Below are 18,828 nucleotides of genomic sequence, written 5' to 3'. Positions count from 1 at the left end.
TTGCAGATTGCGTGAGGGAACGTAAGCCTTCAGGAGAGAGTTGAGGTAGGAGGCGCTGTTCCAGACAAGGTCTTGTAGGTGAGCATCAAGGCCTTGAATTTGATGCGGGCAGCTACAGGAAGTCAGTGGAGGAGATGAAGAGGGGTGTGACATGGGTTCTCTTGGGCTGGTTGAAGACGAGGCGTGCTGCTGCATTCTGAATCATCTGAAGGGGTTTGATGGAGCTGGCTTGGAGGCCCGAGAGTAGTGCCCTGCAGTAGTCCAGTTTTGAGATAACAAGAGCCTGAACTAGTAGTTTTGTAGCCTGTTCGGTGAGGTAGGGTCAGATTTTCTTGATGTTATACAGGATGAACCTACAGGACTGTGCAGTTGTTGAGATGTGGTCTGTAAAGGTCAAGCTGTCATCAAGAATCACCCCAAGGTTCCTGGCTCTCCTGGTTGGCCTGTGTGTGGTTGAGCCGAGCTGTACAGTGAGGTTGTGGTTGATTGAGGGACAGGCTGGGATGATGAGAAGCTCAGATTTTGCCAGGTTGAGCTTAAGGTGGTGTTCCCTCATCCAGACCGAGATGTCCGACAGGACGGATGGATCGTCAGGCTGGAAGGACAAATAGAGCTGGGTGTCATCAGCATAGCAATGGTATGAGAAGCCATGAGACTCAATCACCTGCCCTAGAAATGTAGTGTAGATAGAAAAGAGCAGTGGACCCAGTATCAGTGGATTGAGCTAAATTTAGCTTAAGCAAATGACATCTTTCTCAGTTAATCATTAGTCATACATGCTTCATTAAATATAGGTTGTGAAAGAGCAGGGTGTACATGTGCATGCAGAGAGACAGAGAGAGAGAGAGAGAGAGAGAGAGAGAGAGAGAGAGACTTAGTTGGTTCTTGAAATTTACAGACACACAAAGCTCTTTTATAATTTTTTTTAACCTTGCCGAGGTCTACCACAGCATTCTGCTTGTGCTGCAGCACCCTGCCATAGCAACTGATCTGGAGCAGCAGCCAATTCATTAGGGACAGAAAGGAGGTGTGTCTTACACAGACCTACACGGTCCTTCTGCCTGATAAGCATGATGTACAAGCAGAACACTTATTCAAGCTATTTATATGGATGACCCAAGCGAACAAGCAGCTACTGTACACGTGATGCATACACTGAACCGGATCCAGGAAGCTGTCATGTGGTCGGTTCCTTTATTGGATGGCTGCTGTTTATGTGAGGAGCTGAAATGATGAGTTCTGCTTCTCAGGAAGAGAAGCGGGCTACAGCAGTGGGGCTCCAGTCAGACTCCTCCTCGCTGGGAAAATGTGTGTGTGAAGGAGGGGCGCTGCAAAAGAGAGGGACACACACACACACACACACACAATGAAGGGCAGAAGAGGATACAATAAGAGGTTGTGTAACCTGCTCTGGGAAAATAGAGAAATGGATGATGTTTTGCTTTCTCATGCATTTATGGAAATTTGTGGAGAGTTAAGAGAGGAGAAAATACAAAGGTAAGAAGTGGTGCATTTTCTCATAGCGCTGTTCACAGGGACGTGTGGTTCTTCTGCAGGTCACTGGACTGAAATATGATCTATGATGAACTTTAAAAACCTGTGATGCTGTCAGCCTACTACAAATGTTTTCTCTATTTTTAGAAGGAAATAATTAAAAAAAACCCTAAAACCTTTCTAAATAACATCCTTTGCATAGAAATCCTCTTTAATAATATTTAGGTCGCGTTTATATTATGTCTGTTCATATATCGTGGTACCAAACTTCTGAATCAGCTCTCAGCCTGGATATCTCTGCACCTCCGACATACAAATCTTGGAGCACACGACTGTCAAGTCTGCAGTGACCGTACTTGCAGGTGTTTAAAAACTTCCAAAGTGTTTGCTTTCGTGAAATCGTGTACAGAAATCTGTTTTCATGCATGAAGGTCTCGCTGGAATATGACAGCTTGTTGAACACTTCTCTACCAGCATGGGAAACCTGCTTCAATGCTGTCTCAGACGTTTGTTCCGGTGTAAGGACATTCCTGACCAAATCGAAGAGCAATCTCCGCTCTTGTCGAGAGAGAACAGTGATGTTGAAAGTCTCTCTCCATCAAGGTCTGACATGCTGGCATCTCCTGTTTTGGATCAGGACCACCTCATTTACCCTGACATAGTCCTTAGCAGTAGTCATCGAGCTAACCTGGACAGAGCTGACTTATCACAGCAGTTAGAGCTTGTTTTACCAGAGAGTGGACAAAACAAAAAACAAAGTAGTGTCAAGGAGGAATGTCAGGAAGGTTTCGAAGAAGAGGGAATGCCAAGTACAAGAATCAGTCAACAGGAATTCTACTATTTGGACAGAAATCAGCTATGCACCACTGAGAAAGAATGGCCGTTACTGTCTTCCTTACACTCATGGCCATCGGAACAGTCAAATGCCGGAAATTTTGCTTCTCAGACCATGATCTACACACATGGACAAGGAAGCAGGTACTGGCAGGCATCCCCGTGTCAAGGAGTGCAGTTATTAGCACAGGGAAATGGAAGCCAAAGACTCATTTTCTCAGAGCCCAAATCTGCTGGTACCTTCAGCACACCTTCATCTGACAGCCTTGGAAAAATAGCAACACAGACTGAGACTATCATTCAAGTAGATGAAGTTGGGATTCAAGATGAGTACAAAGAAGAAACTCAACTAGGAGAAGGAACAGAACAAATGGAGCTAAACGTGGTACGCCGAGACCAGAATGTAGCACGACTAGGACAGGAAGTTACACAGAGACCAAAACATGAGCAAAGTGCTGTATGTTCAGATGAAAGTGCAGCACAGCTAGATGAAGTCGGAGTCAAAATTAACCTTGACGTAAGCAACCAAATGGAAGAGTATCCAGTTCAGTCCGGACAAATTGAAGCACAATACAGACCGAGCATAGCGAAGACGGATGAAATAAGGCATGAAACTGATGTTCTAATTAGTCAAAATGGAGAACACAAAGAACCAGGCTTACAGGTTAGACTAAAGACGAGCCCAGATATCGAAAGAAACCAAGATGAGATCACACAGACCCAACAACTTGTGCTGGAACTGGACTCCATTCAGACAGAAGCTAAGACTTCAGGACATAACGAACAGCACATATCTGGGAATGAACCTGAGTTTGCACCAAACAAGCAAGGTGCAGTAGAGTTAAGATCTCTTAATGAAGGACAAGAAAGGGAGAAGTCCGAAGAGCTGGAGCAGGACAAAACACATCCAAATCTGGACCAAGGACCAGAGCAGAACGAAAGGTTTACGCTGTTCGTAGTTGATAAACTGTTCCTGGCCACACCAAATATCGCAGGTATGTGTTCAGTGGTCATTCATTAGTAAACAATAGTATAGCTTCCAACACAGTACAGAGAACAAATAGACTATTGTGTCTTAGAATCAAACACTTGCATCATATTGTACAATATTAAGTTTATATAATATAGTTAGATGACCAACTATTGGCTGTATGCCATTTCTCTTGTTTATATAAGGACCACGTCCAAATAATATCCTCAGTGACCAAACAGAGGTTTCAGAGCTAAACAGGTATAGTGACAAAGAACTCCAAGAAGATCCTGATTCTGTAGATGCAGACCCCTCTGAGGACATCGGGTTGACAATCAGGATCCAGGCCCCTGGTACTGAACCCACTGACTTCCAGGTAAATTGCTTTTCCTGGATAGAAAGTTGGAAGGTTACACGTGTACCTGTAGTTCTATAACGGTGACCTATAAAAGATGGGCTGGTGGTCCTCCACTCAGTTGCAGAACCACAGGTACATATCTAAACTTCCATTCTACTTTCTTTCATTCCGGACTGCCAGAGCAGTTTATTTTGGAATTAGTGGAGTTGTGAGAAATCATCATAATATTATATTATATTTATGGCATTTGGCAGACACTCTTATCCAGAATGACTTACATTTATGTCATTTCTATAACTGAGTAGTTGATGGTTAAGGGTCTTGCTCAAGGTTCCAACAGTGGCAGTGGTGGGATGTGAACTCAAAACCTTCTGATCAGTAGTGCAACTGAGCTACCACTTCGCATAACACGTCTTCATGGCATCTGTATCTATGGTCATCAGGGCATGCCGTCCGCCTACTCACCTGGCTGTAGTTGTCCATATTATCCTGTATACTGCATCATCCAAACTCAGTAGCGCCAAATATAGATCCCACTATAGAATCAACTGTTTTACGTGAAGGTTCCTGGTCCTTTCGACTAGTTTATGCTCTCCTGTCAGCAAACTCTCCTGGTGTGATCACAATAATGCAATGCAGACATTTAGGAGAGACCCAGAAAAGACTCTTCAAAGCATTATTTAGAGTCCAAGATAAGGGGTTTATGCCTAGCATTTCACACCATAGTGAAACAGTGTCCACTTGCTTCCATACAACCAGAGCATGCACACTTACAAGAGTTTATATGAACATGTTTGTATTCTGGGGTTGCTCCCAGGGGCCATAGGCATAATTGCAAGGTATGAACTGTTCTGGAACAGTAGGTCAGGTCTGGTGGGTAGTAACCTCAAAAACAGACAGGATCCTGGCATCCTGGGTTCAAAGTTGCTTTCTGTGAACCACATCGGAAAGTGAGTTGTCTGTCTGATTGCAAACAGATTGACTTCCACGTTGCTGTAGGTGCTCCAAATGAATTGAATCACCTTCTTGTGGATTTGCCAATCCATGGGTATAGGCTTGCTGTGAGACAGTGCATCCTGATGTTGTCTGATTGTAGGTATGCAGCTCTCAATGACAGGAGGTGTACATCTGCTCACTTCCAAACCTTGTTTGCCTACCTCAGAAGTTCTTTGTGTTTTGTGCTTCCCTGTTGGTTGATGTAAAAGTGGTGCACACTCATAGTCCTTGGAAAAAATAGTCAGGCTCTTTGGTCTTTTGTAGTATTTTTATGGCCTGGTTTTGTAGTAGGTTCTTCACTTCCTGTGCAGTGGACTCACGTGTTTGGCAGTGGCTGATGATGAAACTGTTAACATTATTCTGTGGGTAGTATAATTAATAGCCATTGGTCTGTTGCTTCATGCTCCAATGCTTCAGTTGCAATGGGTAGAACCTCTCCACCCCCTGTATTTGGTGGACGATCTAGCTTTAATTTTGCTAATGCACCATTAACACCAGTCTGCAATGTATTCAGTGCTGCATCTGTGCTGTGCTCCTGAGTACACCCCATCTTCTGACTGCTCCGAAGGAAAGTACCCTGGTGGTCTGGAATGAAAGGAAGTATGACTCCAGTGTAATCGGATCCTTTGTGTTTGCTGACACATCACTGGTTACTTTCACATTAGCAGTCATTTGAAGTAGGCACTTCCTGTTGACCTTTTGATTTATTCTTATATGTGCCATGACTTTTAGGCATCACCATTAGCAATGGTGCAGGAAATCAAGCAAGTGTTAATGGACCGTGAGGAGACCTGTCATCGTACCTGTTTCTCCCTGCAGTTAGATGGACATACACTGGATAACTTCACTGATCTGAAATCCATCACTGGTCTACAAGAGGGCTCACTTTTGAAGATAGTGGAAGGTAAGACTCTAACTGAAACAGTGAAAAATTCATAAATAAGCTTCAATTTCAATCAAGACAATAGTTTCTCACTTTCAATGGTTTCAAACTGTGTTACATTTGTAGTGTAGAAAACATTATAAATTTCGGAGAATATATTTAACTTGTATGCACAATTCACCTATGTGTAACGTTGCAAAAATTTAATAATGCCGACTGTCCCTTTCTGAGAAATTATCAATCCACTAAGGTCCAGTAAAACTAAGTGAAATAACTTACTGGCATGCTATACATGACTTCTGCGAAACTTTCAGAGCCATACACGGTTCGAGAAGTTCGTTTACACCTTCGCCACATCAGAGACCTGCTAAAGAGCTTGGACCCCACAGATGCCTACAACGGCATAGAGGGAAGCTCTCTGTCCTTCCTTAGGTTCTTCACTGAAGAACGTGTTGAAGGTGAGATGCAATATTTAATCATTATTAACAATAATTGAGATTCTTATGTACTTTAATCATTCCTGGTGAAAGATACAGTCGCTGTTCTCGGTAAAATGTATGCCTTCATTCTTCAGAGAACAGCAAATTCAAGAAAAGAGGTGAAGAATTGAAGCAATTCAACTGTAGCCCTCCTGAGTACATTCTTCCAGGGACGAAAGAATGTTTAATGGGACCCCTGCAGCCTCAAAGTGAGAATTTGAAGGTACGATAGAGGAAACCACTCTCTAAGGATGATAGCAAAGACCCAGGAGTAGTCCTCCAGTAGGTTTCTGCTAGGTGCAAATGTATGCGTGGTTCCCTGCAGTTGACTGGCATCCCCCTCAGGGTGTATTACTGGCTCCAGAACCACTGCAGTGCTGGCTGGGATAAAGCGGTTACTTAAAATGATAATTATGAACTTCACATAGAGTATTTATTTCTCCTAGGGTTAGCTGGAAGTAGCCTCGCAGAAACTGCAGTAAAACACCTGATGCAATCCTTAGTGTAATCTGCAACTGATGAAAAACCTCAGTGAAGTTGTGAAGAGATTCAGCCTCACATGTGCTCTGTGTACTTTTGTTAATAGCCCATCGAATGCCTGAAGGTGCTGATGACCAGTAACTGGAACCCTCCTCCAGGAAGCAGAAAAATACATGGTGATCTCATGTACCTGAATGTACTTACCATGGAGGACAGACAGTTCAGCATTACAGCATCAACGCGAGGCTTTTACCTGAATCAGTGAGTAAATAAATATCATGAATATGCTCTTCAGACGCTCATTTTGGAAAACAATTAATATCGTGTCATGTTGCTTTTCTGTCTTTTCTAGGTCTACGACTTACAGCTTTAACCCAAAGCCAGAAAATCCCAGTATGCTTAGTCATTCTTTAGTGGAGCTCCTGGGTCAGATCAGTCCCGTTTTTAAAAAGAACTTCAGTCTTTTACTCAAGAGAAGGTAAATGAGGTACATAGATATTAGTGTAGATTCACGTGAAAAATCCGTCTGTTTTGTCAGCAGTTCCCTGTAATATTTGCTATTGTCTTGTGTATGGTACTTTGCTTCCCAGAACATCAACGCATCCCTTTGAGAGGATAGGTACTCCGTTGCAGGTGTTTAGCTGGACTGCTCCAGCTCTCAACCATGCCATGGACTGTGTTCGAGCTGAAGATGCCAGCTCTTCCCAACTGGGCTATGAAGGACACGTGCCTGGACAGGTACGTTCTGTAACAGTTCTGACTTTTTTTAGGTCTATCCTTTCAGCTTTAATCCAAAGCCAGAAGGTCCTAGTATGTTTAGTCATTTTTCAATGAGACCAGTCAAAGATTTAAAAGATCTTATGTACAACTTTCTTCCAAAAAAATTTGATAAATAGTCCCTCATACTCCATACATGTATTTGGATAATTGGTTAATGAAAACCTTTTATGAATTTTATGGAAAACAAATGTAATTTCAGAGGTAATTCTGGTGCTGTTAGAGATAGAGGGTGTTAATTTGGCAACTTATTCAAATTGGAAAACAACATTTCCTTGGTGTACCTTCAAAACCAGCACTGTTTCAGAAATGTTTACCATTATGTTTCAAAATATGATGGAAAAACTAATTCCTAAATTTCATAGTCTGCAATTAATGTGTAAAATATACTATATTAAACCTAGGTTTGTGACTGGAATGAGGAGCTTCAGAGCACCAGAGAGCTACCACGTCAGAGCCTCAAAGATCGTCTGCTGAGAGACAGAGCAATCTTTAAGGTGAGGCAGCCATTTGTCAGGTGTCCCTTCTCATTCTCATGTGACATCAAAGAGGAGCACTGAAAAGCTATTAACAAGGAAAGGGAAAGATGTTACTATGATAATTAAACGTTGGCTGAAAAATGAGGTGCACAATGCGGTCTTTTGAAAGCTTTATTATGATAATTGTATTCCTGACCCTCCTCAGGCTAACAGTGACTTTGTGAGCACTGCTACACGTGGTGCGATGGCCGTGGTCGATGGCAATGTGATGCCCATCAACCCTAGTGAAGAACCACGCAATCACATGTACGTCTGGAACAATATCTTCTTCAGCTTGGGCTTAGATGGACATGAACACTATGAGGAGCTGGGTGGTGAGGCTGCGGCCTATGCCGCCTCAGCCATTGACCTGAATGGTGTGAGAGCATACAGTGCGGTGGATGCAGACGGCCTGTATGTGCTCGGTACCGTACTGGTGGATTATCGAGGTTACCGCATCACTGCCCAGTCGATTATCCCGGGAATTCTCGAGCGTGGCCAGGAGCAGAGTGTGATCTATGGCTCCATTGACTTTGGAAAGACTGTTGTCTCTAATGAACGGTAGGTTGGTTCTGGAATAATTTGTCCTTAGCATTATAAAATATTATTTCCAGAAAAGTCAACAGTTCTGCGTAATTATCTTACGTTGGTTCGGAATATTTGATTGTTGGCTACATGCAAAATCTCTAAACGTCTCAAGGTTCCTGATGCTCCTGGACAAACCCAGCAAGCATCTGAGAGTGCAGCGGCACCTTGTGCTTAATAAAGACGACTCCGCTGTAGAGTTGTGTTCCTCTGTGGAATGCAAGGGCATCATGGGTAACGATGGCCGTCACTACATTCTGGACCTGCTGTTCACATTTCCACCTGACCTCAACTTCCTGCCTGTGGAAGGCGAGGAGCTCCACACCGAGTGTCAGCAGCTCGGGTTCCCACTTCAACACCCTCATCGCCTGGTCTGTCTGAGACAAGAGCTAATCGAGGCATTTGTGAAGTATAGGTCAATAGATTTGTCACGTATATTTCTAGTAAAAAAAAAAAGTATTCTGTGTGTTCTGGCAGTTTAGGAATTTTAATTAGTACATACGTGAACTTTTATTCCTTTAGATATCACTCATATAAGAGCACGGCATCTCAAGGCTTGGATCAAGAAAGCAACAGCATCAGAGAAGTTGGATCTCCTCACAGCCCAGAGGCAGCTGCTTTGCGACCAACGGCGGATATTTCCAACAAGGGTGTAGATATTCCCACCCCTGACAAGAACAATTCTCCCTCTCAGACTATTCATGCGTCCTCTTTTGATATTCGTTTCAACCCTGACATTTTCTCACCAGGTGCGTGGGTAATGAGTACCATTCTGATTTTTCGGTAATTTGCCAGTTCAAGGACGACTAAAACTACAAGCAACTATGAAAATGTTATACCATATGGTGGTAACACTTACTGTACAATACTGTTCCATAACTCATAGGTAACTCTGCAAAGACTAAACAAGAATGAATGAGTAGTTCTATGTTAACACCTAAGTCACTAATATTATTTACTAATGAATGCTAAGCAACTGTACAGTAATTCATAATAAAGTGATGGTTTGGTAAGAGCTAAGCAATAATTACTTAATTACATCATGTCTCCTGGAGAACTGCTAGCAAACATAATATGTTAGCTTGTGGCTAAATTTACATGCTACACAAGGTAGTTAGCATTATAACCATCCATGCCTGTTTGAATATAGATAGGCCAACAGCCTGCAGTTTGGAAATTGAGGATGAGCACCCTGGTCCTACCTCAGTAAAACGTTTTTAAAAATATGCTGGAGTAATTAAAGACTCGTATAAAATGTGATGTCTCATTAGCCTCCCTAGAAGGCATGAACTCCATCTAATTTTAAAATACAATGTGAAGTAAGTTTTGCTAATTTGCCAGCTTTAACTGGCTGGGTTTTTTTTTTTTTTTTTTTTTTAAAGTTGTTCTTTGCTAATGACAGGCTAGACTAGCATTGATTCCAGTAGCTAGCATCAACTGGCTAGGCAAGTCAAATTCTAGCTATCGGTAAATATTGGCGATTTACATGATATTTTATTTCTGATTAATTCATTAGGGAACTACACAGCTTTAGTCATGTATATGACCGGCAAACTTATAGAGATTGTACAGATATATAAAAGTAGTAGCTGCCTTGCTTTGCATACATTTCTGGTTGGAAATTTCCACTTTCAGTGAGTAAGATATAAACTTATATACTCGCTGAAGTATAATTATTTCTCAGTGCTTTTTCCATCCCTGGATTATTCGTAGTGAGATGTCATGTGTTTCACTTTACAATCCTGTTCCGAATCATTTTGAACTCCTAGAGAAAGAGCAACACGTCAATCATTATCTCCGCTTCGTCCCTACATATGAGTTATTGAAAAGTATTGGAAATGATATGAAGTGCAAGTACATCTCAGTTTACCCGATTTATAGTTAATGCATAACGTATTCATATTCTAGGTGTACGTTTTCCGAAGGAATGTATGCAGGATATCCAGGAACAAAAACAACTTTTAAAGGATGCTGCAGCCTTCCTCGTCTCCAACCAAATTCCTGACTTAGTGAGTATGCCTTCTTTGCTCAATGCTCCATGCATCTTTCTTGCTTTCATAACTATTTCCTGAAACTAATAACGACCGTTTTTTGTGAGCATGTAGATTAAGAGCTGTGTCGATCATACCACAATGCCAATGGATGGTTTTACCTTAACTGAGGCCCTCCATCAACATGGCATCAATGTCCGGTACCTGGGCACAGTACTGGAGTTTATTGAGAAGAGTCCTCAGAAGACTAAACTGGACCATGTTTATGTGAGTGTTCGCCATTTAATGCCACAGCTTTTGATGGAGCATTTTCACTCTTTAATACGTACAAACTGACAGTCATCTGTGTCTTGATTTTCTTGTAGAGAATTGCACTATGTGAGCTGATCACTAGATGTACAAAACATATGTTCAGGACATATTTAGTAGTAAGTATTTGAGTTGGGGGAGGGGGCTCACAGTTTCATTCCTGATATCCCAAATTGTTTTGGGTTTTTTTTTATATATATATTTGTTTTGCCACAATTCATTGTTATATCTGCCACACCTTGTAGACCATGACCTTATTGTTTTTGCATATTTCGCTACCAGGCTGTGGAGTCATCTTCCCTCTCTGTCTCAGTCAGCCATTTCCTCAACTGCTTCCTCAGCTCCCCACCTGATATTCTGGGGACCCAGCAGATGGACAGACTGTCATCCAAGCGCAGGAGTCGGCGAAGGCGGAGCCGGGGCTCTGTGAGCGGCGAAATCACATCTGTGGGAGCGTCATGGGCCAGCCTGACCTCCAGTGAACTCTGGAGAACTATCCAGGCTGAGGCTCGGGAGTATTATCACTACCGCCTGCCGTGGTGAGAGCAAACAATATGCAGGGCATGTAATAATGTAAGTCTAACATGCAGTAGATCGAACAAAATCTTCAAGTCTATCGGGTACTTGGTGCACGTTCCAGACTTAACTAATCATTCTCTTATTCTCTTATCTCTCTAAAGATTCTCTTATTGCTACATAGCTGAAAATCAATAATAAACAATACAAAATAAAGTGCAGGGAAAGACAAAAAGGAAAGACAACACATGCAAGAAATGTCCATTAATACTGAGTCAGTGAGTAAATTTTAGCAGAAGAGTATCAGAAGAGTCAAAGGAACATTATTGGCCATGTGCTCTGGGTGTGATGGATAGCATACTTTCTTTCTCCTGTCAATCACAGTGACACTAACCAATCGTGGGCTTCTGTGATGGGCTCATTTATATTCCTGGGCAAAAACAAAAATGGGCCAAGCCCAAAATGGCAATACATTAAGCTTTTCATGGTTGTAACAACAAATCATTGGTCAGAAAATTAGCAAATAAAAAATTGCACTCCTATGCCACCATTTGCTCGTTGACTTTTACTGCTGTGGACCGTTTGGGGGAAAAGCTAGAAACAGGGAAATTCACTTATAATCTTCTTGTACGCAAAGGTAAAATCATGATAACGGTTAAAATGTTTGCTGTAAAATTCAAACTAACACGTGTCTGGGTGTACAAAACTAAAATAAAGTAAAAAATAAAATAAAATAAAATAAAAAAGCTGTTTGTGAGTTTACCCACATGGCTTAAGCATGTAAAGAAATCAGAGGGAAAAGCTATCTCATATCTAATTTCCTGACCAATGATTTGTTGTTAAGACAATTAAAAGCTTAATATTTTGCCATTTTGGGCTTGGCCCATTTTTTTGCCCAGGTGTGTATGTGGAAGAAGGCAGATAGCATTTTCCCTCCGAGTATGTTACTCTGCTCTTTGATGCAGCATGAGCAGCAGTTCGATAAGATGTGGTTGGCTGACTTCAAGTGTCTCAATTGAAACGTGTTAGCCTTTACCATCTCTGGTTGGTTACTAGAGGGTGAGAAATTTGCCAGGTGGCCAAATTAGAGAGAAAAATATGGGGATATATATATATATATATATATATATATATATATATATATATATATATATATATACAAATCTCTTTGTTGTTTAAAAAAAATAAGGAGAGTGCGATGTTGCAGTTGTACAGATGGACTGAAACCTGTAGCAGCAGTAGTGATTGATATTAATACCATCAGAATTAGCAGTGCAGATTTAACGGAGCGATACAGTATAATTGTAGCATTGTAGGCATTTTGAACAAATTTCCTGAGTGTAACGAAGCAACTACGAATGCAATGCTTTAAGGTTTGAGCTCACTCGCATTGCACCAAGGAACAAATCAGATATTCTGTGAATGTAATCTTATCCCTCACCTTTCCACCCCATGTCTGAACATATTACTGTTTCCTGCAATTTAAAATTCACATGTGGTTAATCTAAACCTGATGTCTCATCTGTGTCTGGCAGTGACAGTATAGAGCAGGCGGTGGACAAGTGTGGCTTACAAAGAATCACCTTGCTCAGAGAGATCTCCATCAAAACTGGCATCCAGGTAATATAACATCCAGTAGGTCTGCCATCCAACGTACCAACAACGCATTCTGATAGTGAATATTCTCTTTCCTCTATAACTCCACCCCATCCGCTTCCCAACGCTCTCGGAACTCCGCCACCACCCCAAACACCAACACTCGCACATACCCACTGTTTAGCTTCTTATCAGAGAGTATCAGTTTGATGTCAAGCACAGACCGGTGTTCACCGAAGAGGACATCCTGAACATCTTCCCCATAATAAAGCACGTCATCCCAAAGGCTAACGATGGGATTTATCTTCTGCACTGTGGCCAGGCCAGCATCCAGCAAGGTGAGCCCAGGAGTACATTTACTAGCCACTAAATAGAATCTTACAGCTAACAAAACACAAAATCTGTAATGTTGATTAAACTTGCATCACGTCTACGTTTGCTCCATGGCTGAATGAATGGACACGCAACAATGATGCCTTCATTTTTTCATAATTACTGTATCAGGAAGCCTGAAAGAAGGCTGTGAGCTAATCAGCCAGGCCTTGGGCCTGTTCACTAATGTTTATGGGGCTCTGCACCAGGATGTCTGCGTCTGTCTGCGCCTTCTGGGACGCATTTACTACATACTCGGAGACTATGCTGAGGTGCGGATTTTGTGCTCTTTACCATTCCAGTCAGAGCTTTAGGCTTAGGTGTGCATGCCTGACTTACTTACCTATTTTAAAATCCCAGCATGCACCATAGATGCATTAACCCATTCCAGTTGTGTATGTGTTTTATGTTAGGCACTGAGTCACCAGCAGAAAGCTGTACTGATCAGTGAGAGAGTTCTGGGAATAGACCATCCGAATACTATACTGGAATATGTGAGTTGGAATTCAAGACACTTACTTACTTTAGTGAATGACTTTGCAGTCATAGTGGTTACACTATATGGCCGAACGTATGTGGATATATGAGCTTGAACACAGCATTTCAGATTTAGTCCCCCTTTGCTGTTATAATAACCTCCAATCTGTTCTGGGAAAGCTTTCTACTAGATTTTTTAGTGTGGCTGTGGGGATTTCTCCATTCAGCCACAAGGGCATTAGTGAGGTCAGGCACTGATGTTGAGTGAGGAGGCCTGGGGCGCAGTCGGCATTCCAGTTCACCCCCTGAGTTTAGGGCTCTCAAGCAGGCCACTCGAGTTCTTCGACTCCAATTTGTGCACAGTGTCATTGTCATGCTGGAACAGGATTGGGCCTTTTAGTTCCAGTGAAGGGAAGTTGTAATGCTACAGCAAGCAAAGATATTCCCTATACATTCTGTGCTTCCAACTTTGTGGAAACCGTTTGGGAAAGGCAGTGGTGGCTCAGTGGTTTAAAGGCTCTGGGTTACTGATCAGGAGTTCAAGCCCCAGCACTGCCAAGCTACCACTGTTGGGCCCTTGGGCAAGGCCCTTAACCATCAATTGCTCAGTTGTATAAATGTGATAAAATGTAAGTCGCTCTGGATGAGGGTGTCTGCCAAATGCCGTAAATGTAAATGAAAGGCCCACATATAGGTGTGATGGTCAGGTGTCCACATACTTTTGGCTATACAGTTTGCAGGCAGTGCAGGGGTAACACTAACTCTGTTTTTCCCTCCATTTTTAGAAACACCTTGGTCTTTATTGCTTTGCTGGTGGGCAGACATCCACAGCACTGCGACTGCTCTACCGTGCCCGCTACCTCATGCTGCTGGTGTGTGGAGAAGATCACCCAGAAATGGCTCTACTGGACGTGAGTAAAACCAACCTGGAAGCGGGTGTTATTCTCTATCCATACAAAAAAAGGGCAGAAAATTCCAGACACTATAGTCTCAGATTAATCGTGTGTCATATTTTTTTGATAAACATCGAGCCTTCGGATTCCCTTTTATGTTAATTATAACTCCGGAAGGGATCAGGGTTTGGGGTCACAAAAAAATTCACCACATCCCTTTGGGGTCATTTCCCAATTTTCCCCCCAATTTTTTATTTTTTTTTAATGTTTGGGAACCATTGGTGTATTTCCATGTCATTCCCAGTATTCCTAGGGCAGGCTCTGGATCCACTGTGACCCTGACCAGGATGAAGTGGAAGTGGATTGAAGATAAATGAATGAATGAATGAATGGTTTCATGATATTTTTGTGAAGAACTGACCACGGGGGGTTCAAAAAACAACCAAGTAGTAGCATAGTATAGTAGTAGAGTAGTTTTACTATAACAAATGAAAGCTAATATTTTCTTTCTAATTGCCAACCTAGTGGATTAGATGTTAAAGTTATTTACTAACTATAATATACTAACATCCAGTAACACTCCTTCTCCTCTTTTCTCTATACACAAATGATTTAAGGCTATTACCATTATACACAAAGCTTTTCTCTAAATCTGGCTATTCATTGTTGGAGTATAAATGTGGGATCCAGATTTAGCTACTTCTCACTGTTAACTTACCTTTGTTTTTCATTTACCATGGTTTTATTTTTGTTTTTTTTTTTTGTCTGTTCAGAGTAAGATTGGTCTCATGTTACATGGTGTGATGCAGTGTGATCTCGCACTTAAGTTTCTGGAGAACGCCCTGGCCTTGACCTCCAAATATCAGGGGCCTACCTCGCTTAAAGTGGCACAAGGGTGAGAAATAAACCACTGCAAATAAAGCTGAACAAATAGCCCAATCTTCCAGAAGAAAGTATGCATTGTTGACGTCTGATGAATACTTTTCTACCATCCTACATTGTAGACATCACTTGTTGGCAAAGGTGTACGAGAGCAAAGGGGAGTTCCGCTCGGCGCTGAGACACGAGAAGGAGCGCTACATGATTTACCGGAACCAGGTGAATTCTTAACCACAAGACACAAAGCCTCGAATGTTTGTTAATAAAAGACCAATACGGTTCTGATCATTGGAATATTAGCCGTCTGTGGACCCATGGCGTTTATAAATGACACAAAGAAAATCAGGACGTTTCATAATTTAAAAACTCTCCAGTCTCCAAATCTCACCAGTCTCACTTTCATAAAGTCACATGGACCCTCTTTTATCCAAGCGAAACCATTTTCCTTCCTATCAAGTAAATCTGAGTCGTAAGTACCTAGTAAGTTTGCTGAAATATCCCTGCTGAAAAAAAACAACAACAGAAATCTACATAGAATTTGTAATAGTTCTAATGGTTATAATGGGAAGTGTATTGGTTTTAATGGAACTGTACTGGTCTGCGTGGTTCTTTACTGGTAATTTCTTGCCTTATATTGGTGGCATGTTATGTCTCATGGATACCAATAAGGACCATTAATGGTAATGATTGTAATGATTAGCTGATGGTTTGTAATGGTATTTTTAGTGGAAACCATTAGAATTTCTGTGATGGTTTCTATTGGGTTTTTTTTTTTCCCAGCAGGGATATTACCCATTATGATCCATTGTCTTGTATAAATGACATTTTTCCTAGGTCAAAGGTCAAATGTTGTGTATCACAAACAATCTAATTTGTGGATATAAGACTTAGAACTATAAAACACAGTGAATTCTTCTTGAGGTTTGAATAAGAGCATGGTAAGATGCTCAATCTCTGCCACTGAACCTGCGCATTTGAGGTCCGGCCATATTTTGTCTAATCCGAGTCACGTAATGCATAGAACGAGTTAAAAATAAAGCTGGACCTATTGAGAGTTGCGTGAGGGTTGATCATCTTTACCGTACGGCAAAGTCAGAGTATCGACTGTTGCTTTCCACAGGTTGGAGAAGCACATGAAAAGACACAAGAGAGCTCCGAGTACCTGAAGCACCTCACGAATCAGGCTGTAATTCTGCAGAAGACTATGAACATGATATACAAAAACCGTTCTGCGTCCAGTATTACTCCTCTCACTGTGAGTACCAAAGTGTAGTGTGTGAGAGAAAAAGCCACACCGGTCATGAATGAACCTGAACCTGTTTTAACATTCTCTTAACCGTAGCTCGCCACGCCAAGTCGGCTCTGGATTGTGGAGCAGCTAAATCTGGTTACTGGCATTGTCCTTATCCCACTCAGGTAAGCTCTGCAGATAGTGAAACACAGACGTCAATGTTGTATGTCATTCTTAAACAATCAACCTTTAAATTAAACTCTGACTTCTGGCTTTTTAAAATCAAATTGTTCTTCTTTTCCCCCTCTTTTTCTGTTCCCCACCACGCAACCTTCTGGGTACTCGACACTGATTTTCTTCTAAGCAACAAGGATCTTGAAACTCTTAGGGATAACACCCAAAAAACATCTGCTTAAATGCAAACAGGCCACTTTATATTGGTCAGGAATCGCAGTAGCATGATTATCAGCTCCACCTACTGTCCCGGAGGACCAATTTTACACATGCTACAGTATACACATTAATATATATGAGCATGATGTCAATAAGAAAATTGGGCATTTTTTTAATCAATGAAAGAAAAAAAAAAAAACATGATAGGAGAGGAGAATCATAATCCTCTGACACACCAACATGTGATGTCTTGAGATCCTGGTTCTTGACTCAGCAAAAGGTGCCTGCAAAATAAATCTGGATTATTATTATTATTATTATTTTGTATTCTAATATAATTAATAATGAATGTCGACTGTAATGTCTTCTCAGTGATATAACTGCTTACGATGATATATGCATTATTTTGTATCTTCAGTCATAAGAATGAGCTTTGTAATTGGAATAAGGCTACTCAGTGTGATGCTGTTGCATGTAGCTGTTTGTTTACGGGGAACGGAAATGAAGATGCTACTTCCTGCATTGTGCCACATGCCAAGTGCTAATATAAATAAAGTTGGATGTATTTGAACCAGTCACTCGGCCATGTTAAATGTGATATTGACAGTAATACCATGCTGAGTGTGAGTACACCGTGATTGGAGTTTAGTTAACAAAGTGTTTGTGTATGCTGTTTTTCGAATGTACTGTTGTATTGTTGTTTGTATATAACGATGATGATGATGATGATTAGTAGTAGTAGCATTTTCACAGCCAGTGTCACAACACAAACACAGAAAAAGAAAAAAGTCAGCTGAGTTGTCAGGAAGCTATATCTGTGCTTTTATCTGCATGCTTTTGCTGGTAAGAATCCCCTTGATGGCCAATGGCAACATGCCATGCTTAGCACATACTTGAGTATGATGTTCCAATTAAAATATGTTTCATTTCTCTGGTAAGTTTCAGACATGTAACAGACATCATCACATAACATATTTACACACTGATGAACAGGTAAGGTGGCACAGTGGCACAGCAGGTAGTTTTGGTGCCTTGTTTTGTATGTTCTCCCCAGTTCAAGAGCTTCGGTTAATGTTCACATCAGACATCAAAATCAAGATCTCGGTGACTTTGGCCATGGCATGGTTGTTGTGCCGGAAGGTCCCTGAAATTGCTGCTCTCCTGGGATTTTCATCCACAACAGTCTCTAGAGTTTACACAAAATGGTGCGAAAAGCAAAAAACATCCAATGAGCAGCAGCTCCATGGGCGGAAATGCCTCATCGATGAGAAAGGCCAGAGGCGAACAGCCAGACTTGTTCGAGCTGACAGGATCTCTATAATAACTCAAATAAACGCTCTATACAACCGTGGTGAGCAGAAAAGCATTTCAGAACCCACAACATGTGGAACCCTGAGGTGGACTGGCTTCAAAGACCACATCAGGTGCCAAGGACAGGAATCTGAGGAATCTACTGAAACTGGGCAGCTGAAGATTGGAAAAAGACCAGTTTGGGTGACTGCATGAATGAGCAGGTCTACAGGTGTTCCTATTAAATTGGCCAGTGAGTGTATATTAAAAAGGAATTAGGATCCAATACATTTAGCTAAACAACACAAGGGCTGAGCTTACCATTTGAACTTACCATGATGATATCGAAGAATCAGCGTGCATAGGGCCTACAGTTACGAAGGTGAGTCAAGGCGAGTAAATAAAGTATGCTGTGGGTTATGCAGATGTGAAATGTGCATTTGTAGGGGTGTGGAATGTTAAGCTGTGTGTAGAGGTCCCCATTTTGAGAATCATGATGCATACACA

General features: G+C 41.6%; 1 protein-coding gene across 1 annotated transcript; it reads left to right on the top strand.

Annotated features, from left to right (window-relative positions):
• Nucleotides 1-1,230: 1,230 nt before the first annotated feature.
• LOC128622740 (clustered mitochondria protein homolog) lies at nucleotides 1,231-17,100 on the top strand. Its single transcript, XM_053649449.1, is given in 26 exon segments — nucleotides 1,231-3,344; nucleotides 3,505-3,674; nucleotides 5,385-5,556; nucleotides 5,850-5,993; nucleotides 6,110-6,237; nucleotides 6,601-6,755; nucleotides 6,847-6,972; nucleotides 7,085-7,232; nucleotides 7,676-7,768; nucleotides 7,956-8,350; nucleotides 8,490-8,838; nucleotides 8,841-9,123; nucleotides 10,283-10,383; nucleotides 10,480-10,632; nucleotides 10,731-10,793; nucleotides 10,957-11,213; nucleotides 12,726-12,810; nucleotides 12,971-13,124; nucleotides 13,291-13,430; nucleotides 13,572-13,652; nucleotides 14,421-14,546; nucleotides 15,302-15,423; nucleotides 15,533-15,626; nucleotides 16,528-16,662; nucleotides 16,750-16,823; nucleotides 17,003-17,100. Coding segments are annotated over 26 exon segments (5,175 nt in total). The 5' UTR covers nucleotides 1,231-1,969; the 3' UTR covers nucleotides 17,055-17,100.
• Nucleotides 17,101-18,828: the final 1,728 nt, after the last annotated feature.

The sequence above is a fragment of the Ictalurus furcatus genome, chromosome 18 (assembly GCF_023375685.1).
Source record: "Ictalurus furcatus strain D&B chromosome 18, Billie_1.0, whole genome shotgun sequence".
In the NCBI taxonomy this organism is placed as follows: Eukaryota; Metazoa; Chordata; class Actinopteri; order Siluriformes; family Ictaluridae; genus Ictalurus; species Ictalurus furcatus.
Note: the sequence above shows the minus strand (reverse complement) of the source record. Positions and strands in the feature narration are given on the sequence as shown.